Source organism: Poromitra crassiceps (assembly GCF_964638095.1).
Source record: "Poromitra crassiceps genome assembly, chromosome: 27".
NCBI lineage: Eukaryota > Metazoa > Chordata > Actinopteri > Beryciformes > Melamphaidae > Poromitra > Poromitra crassiceps.
In genome coordinates, this window is record NC_139650.1 from 7,009,471 (window position 1) to 7,019,470 (window position 10,000).

At 44.1% G+C, this 10,000-nt stretch overlaps 1 protein-coding gene across 1 annotated transcript in view; it reads right to left on the reverse strand.

The window, feature by feature from the left end:
- Window positions 1-10,000, reverse strand: part of LOC310799092 (protein EFR3 homolog B-like) — a gene marked incomplete at both ends in the record, with an annotated part of 22,445 nt that overhangs the window by 10,208 nt on the left and 2,237 nt on the right. Inside the window, 3 exons of the mRNA XM_083661652.1 lie at window positions 4,580-4,730; window positions 5,926-6,053; window positions 6,404-6,480. Of these exons, the coding sequence (XP_083517778.1) occupies window positions 4,580-4,730; window positions 5,926-6,053; window positions 6,404-6,480 (356 nt within the window). The remainder of the gene's footprint in view (window positions 1-4,579; window positions 4,731-5,925; window positions 6,054-6,403; window positions 6,481-10,000) is intronic.

The window sequence follows — 10,000 nt, forward strand, 5'->3', positions numbered from 1 at the left end:
ACATTTCCCATTCCCTCCCCACCTCATCACTTTCCTGTTCTCTCCTCTCTCACATTCCCCCTGCTCTGCCTCCCTTCTCCTGCTCTCTCCTCTGTTCTATCCTATATTTCTATATTTTCTATATTTCTCTATCAATTGTGCAATGTGTTATCATTACTATTGTAATTTGCTACTGTTGTGTCAGCTAGAATTAGCTAGACATATTCTCTGTGAAGCCCTCTGGGACATGTTTGTGAATTAGGGCTATACAAATAAACTTGACTTGACTTGGAAACCGGAGCAACCGTGGAAACCCCCATGAACGCAAACAACACACAGAAAGGACCTGGGACGGACCTGGGTTTTGAACCCGGGGCCTTCGTGCTGTGAGGCACCAGTGCTAACCACTGAGCCAGCGGGTCTTTGCAAAGCTGATTTTCTAAAACTCTGTAGTCTATTTAATCTGACGACATAAATCCTGAATGCTGAAGCTTTACACAGACAGCAACAGCTGGAGGAGAGCGAGAGAGGAAGGAGAAGACTGAGTTCCTATCGTCATGCCAGCAGAGCCACTAAACCTGCGGTCACACACAGATAATCTGTGTGCTCGCGCGTGTGTGTGCTCGTGCTCGTGCTGGTGTGTGTGTGTGTGTGTGTGTGTGCTCGTGTGTGTGTGTGTGTGTGTGTGTGTGTGTGTGCACAATATTTCCACGCTGTTTTCTGTCTTCTGTGGCCGGTTGAAACCAGTTCTCTTAGAGAACGTACAATTGTCCTCGGTTTGAAGCCAAGAAAAGCAATTGGTTTGTCCAAGTGTTTGGAAAAATGAGAATTGCTCAATAATGGAGGGAAAAGACAGACAGGACAGACAGGACAGACAGGACAGACAGGACAGACAGGACAGACAGGACAGACAGGACAGACAGGACAGGGTTTTTGAACCGACGCCTCCAAAATGTCGCGCTGACCTTGGCGGAGGGAGAGTGGGTCCCGGGCAGGAAGGGAGGCTAGGGGAGGATTTCACACGATGTTATGACGCATTTGGATAAGGCTAGATCAACAAGAGTAGCACTGAGCTGAAGAGGCCTTTTCTCACTCACTGTATTCTGTCCTTTTCCTCTGTAGCCTACATTCTCTGGAGTCGACTTCGAAATAAAGAACCACACTGAGAAACTTTCAACCCAGTCTGGAACTTTTCTTAAATCTTCTTCAAACCTTGTGATTTTCTATGAAGATATTTTGCCTTCAAAGTGATTTGACATTTTTGAAGAGCAGTCAGATTCTCACGAAGCCTATACCGGCCTGGACGTTCACTATGTTGTGACTACCATCCATAGTCACTTGGCCTATGAGAACAATTGCAGCAACATGACCAATCATGTGACGCGCTATACCGTAAAACCTCTAATAGGGGCCCTCTCCCCAATTGCCGCCGAGTCTCCAATAACCGCAGGGGGTCAAACTCAATTTTGCATATAAGCGCCGGTCTTCCGCGCTCTTGCATGGCACTGTAACCCCGGCATTACGTTTCAGATTTTTTGCTGTTCATCTGTCATTTATGTGATTAATTAGGTAGGTAATTCTGAACAATACTGTTCATGCTACATACCAAATTAACCGGCTGAATATTGCACATCGAACCATGTCTTCCTTTTTCAGATCAGATCAACACAGCAGAAGTTATAGCTGTCTTTGTACAAAGACAAAGACAACATTTCAGATTATTTGGCTTTTTCAAATGGCTTTTTATAATGGCTTTTTGGAAATCCGCCTAGGTATCTCCCTACAAAAACCACTGCCAAATACTCATGTTTTGGTATTTTTGAGTTGGGATGTGGTAAGGCCTGTGGCTATGTCTCCATTGGGTTTCTAGCCATAAATACAACAACCACAGGTAACTGTTTACACTCTAAAAGTGTTTTTTATTCTAGGCGAGAATCAACCACTGTGTTTGAGCTGGTGTTACTCAGTAACACATAGAGTCATTCTGACAAATGGAACAGAAACTTCAAAGTCTTACCTTTCAGAAAAGGTCAGGCGGTTGTCTGTAACCCTAGCGGTTCAGCCACAGTAAGCATTTTAGTTTGGGTATGTCGTTTTCACCATTTTCTTCAGAAATAGGTGGCTTTAGAAGAGGACAGCCGGGAGCGGTTATTAGAATAAATGTTTTTTCTCCCCCATTAGGCCTACGGTATGTTTTTGTGTTGACTGAATTCAGTCACTTACGGTAATGACGTGTGTTTTGGAGCAAGTCAGGCGGAAGTCAGTCATGCTCTTTCTCCCCCTGTCAGACAGTTTTATATTTTATTTGGACATGTATTGGAAACTTGTCTTGGCGTCTACGTATTTGGTAAGTCTGCTTGTTTGTCTAGTAGTGCTGCAGTGCTGTTTCGTTAGCGTTAGTTTGTTAGCTAACGTTAGCGGGCGTTCTACAATGACGTTGCTATGACTTTCCAATGAAAGCTAGTCTCCCTACTCACGGAAGGGAGAGGAGGCTGGCCATGGGCTGGCCAGCGAGACTAATGAAACACAAACAACTGAATGTGTGAGCGGTAGGCTAATGTGACTTGTTTAAAATATGGTATGGCTGTTTGGCAGAGGGATTAAGAGGAGAGCAATGAACTGATACTGTAACGTACTGGTAGTTGGATGATGATGATGGTGATGAAGGCAATACTAGGCAGTACAATACTAGGCATGTTCAAAAATCAACTGTCTGTAGGCTACTGTCTCTTGTGTGTACTAAGTACTATCTCACTGGTTTAAATAAGCAATTTGATACTTTACATTTTTTCTGACCAGAAATTCTGTGCAAAAAATAATAATCGCCTGGGTCATTTTCGTCTCCTTTAACTCGATTTAGCATAATAAATGCCCGGGCCCTTATTGGCAGTTTTGCGGTATTTAAACACAGGAAGTGCTACAGCTCTGAGGACACACACAGAGACACACACATACACACAAACAAATAAACACACATACAAACACGTCTTTCTAGGATGGACTTATCAAGGTTTAAAGATTACATACAAATTGATGCATGAACACACACACACACACACACACACACACACACACACACACACACACACACACACATACACGGCTGGCAACATATTCTGATGAAACCTTCATGATATGAAAAACATTAGTGGAGAAATAGCTTCCCATGTCTACCCCATGATCGTTTTTTGTAACCTGTCTTTTAGGACCCTAATGGGGTCTAGTTAAGCATTTTTTCATGTTGTTCAGGTCAACTAATTCCCCATGGCATTTGGCGGCCATCTTGAATTGATGTACATGCGGGTGGCCAATAACTTCTGAACCAGACAACATACAATTAACTCACTTTTTCATATTATCTTGACACCAGGAATCAGATGGAAAGGTCATTAATATGACACAACCACTCTTTATTGGTGAAAAACAGGCCGATAACAAAATCTAGGCTCATAAATAACTAGCAATACAAACATGCAAACAATATAATGGCAATTTGTCAATGACCTTTCATATGATTCCTGGTGTCAAACTTATATGGAAAAAGTGGGTTGATTTGTCTTTGTATGTTGTCTGGTTCAGGAGTTATGGAAATCTGCGTTAGCCTACATCAATTCAGGATGGCCGCCAAACGAACCCCAGGGGACATTCATTTAGAAACATTCTGAACACCATTAGGGTCCTAAAGAAAAACGGTCATGCGGGTACATGGGAACTAGTGATGCGCGGGCCGCAGTTATAATCGCGCTGACCGCGGATATCCCGCCCCGCGGGCGGGCCCGATCATAAAAATAAACATTCTGATTAATAGCGGATGGGTTGCGGGCGGTTGAAACGATGTATCATTAATGAGGAAAAATAGTATTAATTACGTTCTCTAGTCTATGAACGTATTTTAAGCTACATTTTTCGTCAGGCACATTCTTAGTCGCCTATTGTAGATCCCCCAAAGGACCCACGGCCGTAAACCAAACAATAGCCATGTGCTAGGTCGCTAGGCTGCACTTTTCGTCCATATATGGTCAATGATGTCACCTTCAAAAAGGAGTCTCCGCTGAAGACGTGTTTGAAGAGAAGATGCGTTCGTATTTTCCCATACAAAGAGGCAATCAAGTAAACTAAACTTAAAGCTATAGCGTTAGCCGAGTAAGCTACATGAGGGCAAGTGGTGGACTGGACATAATACAGCATGGAAGTTTATTTGGAGTCTTGGACTGCAGCGATCGCACCAACAGCAGCAGAAACCGTAAGTTCGCTCCTTTTATAGCGTTTATAGCGTCGGGTGCATGGCGGGCGCCGGGCACGGATCTATAAATAGTATGAAATAATTTGCGCGGATTTATGGCGGGCGGACGGTTCATGCATACACGCGGATTAGGATGGCATAAAAGCTCATCCGCGCATCAATAATGGGAACCTATTTCTCCTGCCAACTATATTTTTCATGCATAATCCTATGGATGTCCTGCAACACGAGCGATCAGTGGGCCTGCGTAACTTAAGCCCCTGCAACACACATTTGAAAACTTTGAATTAGGTCCCAAAGGTTGGTTGCTTGTTATGGTTATTGAAACAACTTGGTGCGCATGTGTGGTGTACGCACAGAGTTGGTTCCCATGACGACGAGGCTGGGTCTCTCGTGCTGCAGCAGCTGCCTCAGAGTGCACAGGAAGCTCTCCACCAGCAGGTTGATGCTCTGAGCGTGACACGCCACCAGGAGGAGCTCCAGAGCCTCCAGAGCTATACACACGTACCTGCAAGCACACACACAGGTACAGACACACACACACACACACAGGCACGCACACACACACACACACACACACACACACACACACACACACACACGCGCGCACACACACACACACGCGCACACACACACACACACACATTCATGCTATAATTGGAGAGCACGGGCACACAGTTGCCCAACTGTGAATTTCACAACTGTGATGTCACTCGAGCAGTTGTGATGTCATCAGGGATGTCACTCGAGTAACTGTGATGTCATTACTGATGTCCTCCATATTGAGTCAGAGATACTGTAGGGATTTGGATTTGCAACTTGGACTCGAGTTGCACTTAAGTCGTGCCCACACAGTGACTTGAGACTCGACTCGGACTCGAGATTTGGATCTGAACAATCTTTTTGTTGTGGTGCATTAACATTAAGGAAATGTCTACTAATAATAATGTCAACTAATCAATGCTGATACTGTATGCTGATAGATATAGGAGTGATGATAATACAGTATGTGAATTCATTAGCTTTTGATATGCAGTGTTCTCAACAGACCAGATGGCATGCAGCAGATGAAAGAACCTTCATCCATAAGAGACTTGAGACTTGACTTGGACTTTAGCTCAAAGACTTGAGACTAACTTGACTTGGACTGCCGAAAAAGTGACTTGTGGGCATCTCTGTATGTAGACTACATACATACCTGCCCCGAGCCCCCGCTAATTTCCTACCCTGCTATGTAGTGGCTACCAATGACAGCAGATACCTTGCTAACTGCTTGGCATTCTCTTAAGGCCCAATTATACTCCATTATATTTCCATAGGAAAATGAATGCATCCATTTCAAACTGTGTAATCACCACTGCCCACAGACTTCCATGCGTCTTTCACCTTGGTATCCTGTCAAGCAATACATCCACCAGTGGGCAGTAGAGAGTCAAATGTGTGAGTGTGCGTGTGGTTCTGCTCTGTTTCATGCGTATCCGTAAGCATTCAGAAATACGCACAAAATGAACACGTGGACAGAAGGCTCCGTCTCCGTCTTTAATGTAGATTATATAATTCGGCCTTAAGGGAGACCAGCCGTCTGAAGGCCCCTAACAACTAGCTCGTGCACATGACCCAGAGTTCTCGCATCTCAACTATTTCACGTAGGGTGGTCAGCTCAATGTTATTTTGGGGGGAAGGGGGGGGGGGTGTAGGTGTACCCGTAGCGGTGTCTGTTCAGCTCTCTGGTCAGACGCTCACACAGATAGGCGGCGATGCGGTCCAGTTTTTCTGGCGCGGACAAAGCGAAGAACGTCAACTTCTCCATGTTAGCCTGAACCAGACCATCCTGCATGCACGCATGCATACATGCATGCATGCATGACACACACACACACACACACACACACACACACACACACACACACACACACACACACACACACACACACACACACACACACACACACACACACAAAGAACTAAAGGTTTAAATTACTTCCACACTGGCTTCACTTTTCAGAAGCGGAGGTTGCCCCTTTGTTCCTTTGTCAAATTCAGTAATGTTAGATTAGAAGTGTTTTAATTAGTGAACTTTTTGTGAGACAGCTGAGCTGACAGATGAATTGCCATGACAACCATCCTGAGTTCCCACCAACCAATCAGAGCAGACAGGAAGTGACACGTGTGTGAGCTTACCTCCGGGTCTTCTGGGAAAATGTTGTCGACCAGCCGCTTGTAGCGTGGCCGCAATGCTCCACAACACCCACACACACCTGAGAGAGAGAGAGAGAGAGAGAGAGAGAGAGAGATAGAGAGATACAGACACAGACAGACAGACAGACAGACAGACAGACAGACAGACAGACAGACAGACAGACAGACAGACAGACAAACAGACAGAAGTTGGTTTCCCATCCAAATGTATTGCAAATTTCAACAGAATTTTCATAAAACCTGCAAAAGAAAATGTGAAATTATGCATGTTTCCATCCACTACTGTTATGCGGATATTAGGAGATGGTGTTGAGGACGCAGCCAGTTGCTGTCTCAGCCTCTGCTGATTTACACCTGATACGTGCTGTCGTCTTTCAGGCAGGGACCGAGGCCGAGCCATGAAAAACATCTATTTATTTAAAGTGTCTTGGTTACAAAGCTACACCTTAAAATGGATTACCAGGCGCCACTCATACAATCCAGTGAGCAGTTACTGTAAGTGAATAAAATGTTAGTTCTAAGTGAGTCAGTCGTCTGTTAGTCTCGCAGTCTTCAATTAAAACACACTGTGGCAGGCGCTCTAAACCTTCACATTCTGCCTAAATATGTGCTGCTTAAGTGGTCTTAGTGTATGGCAGCCTGTAGAGTGCATCCTACAACAAGCCTTCACCGTGTTTTACAGCTGGGATGTTAACTTGTGCAAGTGAACAAGGCAACATGAAACTGCATGGTTTTTGAATGGAATTTGGTTGAACGTGAGCCTATACAGAAGATGAGCGGAATCTGTTCACTGCACTTAGTCGCATTTACCTTTTATCGATATGCCAACTTTTCCACCTCCCCCAAGCATAAACACCTTTTTTGAGTTGGATGATTATGAGAAACTTGAATTGTGTTTAAAAAAAAAGGGAACCTTCTTTATAGGAAGTTGTATCTGCCAGGCCTGGGAGCAAAGGCAGAACATTTTGTTTAGAAAGTGATGTAATGATCTGTTTTGTTGCTTCAGGAATATGTTGACTTGTGATTTAGACGCACCACTAATAGCGCTGGTTTATGTTGTATTTTGTATGTCTTGTAAGCCCATGTGGGCGGGGCACTGTCAAAAGTGCATGACACTATCAATAAAACAATCAGGATTATTATTATCATTATTATTTTTTCCGCATTTCCACACAGGTTATTAATGCACAAATTGTAAATACGAATAAAGGGAGATGGAAACCCACAGAGAGAGGGAGAGAGAGAGAGAGAGAGAGAGAGAGAGAGAGAGAGAGAGGCGGGCGAGTATTTACATATTTACATTACATTTATATGACTATCTGTCTCTCTGTGTGTGTGTGTGTGTGTGTGTGTGTGTGTGTGTGTGTGTGTGTGTGTGTGTGTGTGTGTGTGTGTGTGTGTGTGTGTGTGTGTGTGTGTGTGTGTGTGTGCGTGTGTGTGTGCGTGTGCATGTGTCTCTCTCTCTCATCGCTCAGCAACCTCCATCCCATAATTCACACACTACAACAGTAATCCTGTATTACATGTTAAGCAGTAAGCCTGCACCGCAGCAGCCGGTTGTATAAAAATCTGTATTGCAGTCAGTGTTGCAGAGTAGTCCAATTCCTAGTTTTGCAGTAGTGGGTAGTTGGGTGGTAGTTTAACTACATTGAAATCTCAGGAGCTTTTTCAGTAGTGAACTACTTTGGGTCATGTAGTTTACTGTAGGTAGTTAATAAAAAACTACATTTCATACAATATGGCACAATGCCACAGCTCGTTGGCCGCAGTTGTGATTTAATGACAATCACCCGCTATTTGATTAAAATCACCTGTGATTTCACCTGTGATCACCTGAGAAATTTAGCAATTTCCAGATTCCACCTCAACAACTGGTCCTTAAAACAGGCTGCTTAAGTGAAGATTGGCCGCCCTAGTCCCTAAATCAAACGCACCTACACTTTACACAGTGTCAGTTCAGCTAGTCCCTAAATCAAACGCACCTACACTTTACACAGTGTCAGTTCAGCTGTACTCTACCGTCAGTAGTTAGGTCATAGTTACATGACTATCATCATATTTTTTGTATTGTGATGTTGCTAGTAGTTCAGTAAAAAACTGTTTTAAAGTAGCTTCCTAACACTGCACACTTTACTGAAAGCTTCATGATAAAACTGATCAGAAATTCAATTTGTCAAACTTTATTTTATTTTTATTTTTATTTTTATTTTACAAATGGATGTTTTTTTATCTTCAGTGCAAAATCAGATGAAAGCAGAATAAACGTCTGGTTTAGTCACATCATCATACACAACAGCTGGATACATCTAATGCATGCAACACTAACGAGACGATGCAACAACTGCAACTCAAGATCTGTAACGCAACGCCTGCAATGCAATAGATGCAGAGTAACTCCTGCAACATGACAGAATATAAAACATGTCTTACCGTACATGAAGAAGAGACTGCTACCACTGACATTCACACTGTCACCATGACACACACACAGGCAGTGACACACTGGTTAATCTCACTCTCACACACACATGCACACACACACGCAAGTGCACACAGTCTCACACACACACACACACACACACACACACACACACACACACACACACACACACACACACCATCATTCTACAAACCATCCTCTCTCTCTCTCTCTCTCTCTCTCTCTCTCTCTCTCGGCCATCCTAATTGAAAGGTTGTTGATGTAGGCTGGGGGCTTTGCTGCTACTGCTTGACTGGAGGTATAATTGTGAGGGGCGACGTTCTGAAGTTCTTCCCAAAATGTGTAATTTGTGATTGTATTTATTTATTGATCATGGACAATACAAGGTTAATGTGGCAGTTAGTTAGTCAAGGGGATCATTTTTAACTGTCGTCCCTGCGGCCAGATGTCATTAGCAAAACATAAAGCAGGTTAGTGCAACAACAATCTGGGAACCCATCGGTAAAAAAAGAAAATAAATCTCTAACCTCTGGGGGCAGCAGCCCCGTTTCAATGTGATGCAACAGGAACTCAAGAGGCGCGGTCGGCAGCGGAAGGAAATCCCTTCCCGCTCCCTACAAGCTCTGCCATTGGCTCCAACCGACCGGCTCCGCCCATTAATTAATTAATTTTCCTCTCCCTGGGTGTCGCTCTCAAATCTGTCCGTCGCTAACAACTCTAGCTCGTTGCTAGTAGCAAGTAGCAACTTGCTACACGCTGGAAATGGTAAGTTTTGACCACACACCGGTCACGTTCACTTCATTTTGTTCGGGTAAAGAGCAGCATGTGAGTGCTGTTACACCCCTTTTGACGGAGCCTGCAGACAGATTTCCGATGCAAGTCGAAAGTCTGTCTCGACAGATTAGTGCAACAATAACAATGAGCTAGCAATAGACCAAAAGTAGCCATTCTCTAAAGGGAAAGATAAACATGTCAGAGGTAGACTACAGGCAGAATGCAGGTTTAAGTTACTTCCGCTATCGCACTGAAGGGAGCTGAACTCACATTGTCAGTAGAGCATGAGGGAGGCAGGAGTGGAGACACCTGAAGACCTGACTGTCTGCTCTGACCTGGCAGAGACCTGAAGGCCTGTCTGACTC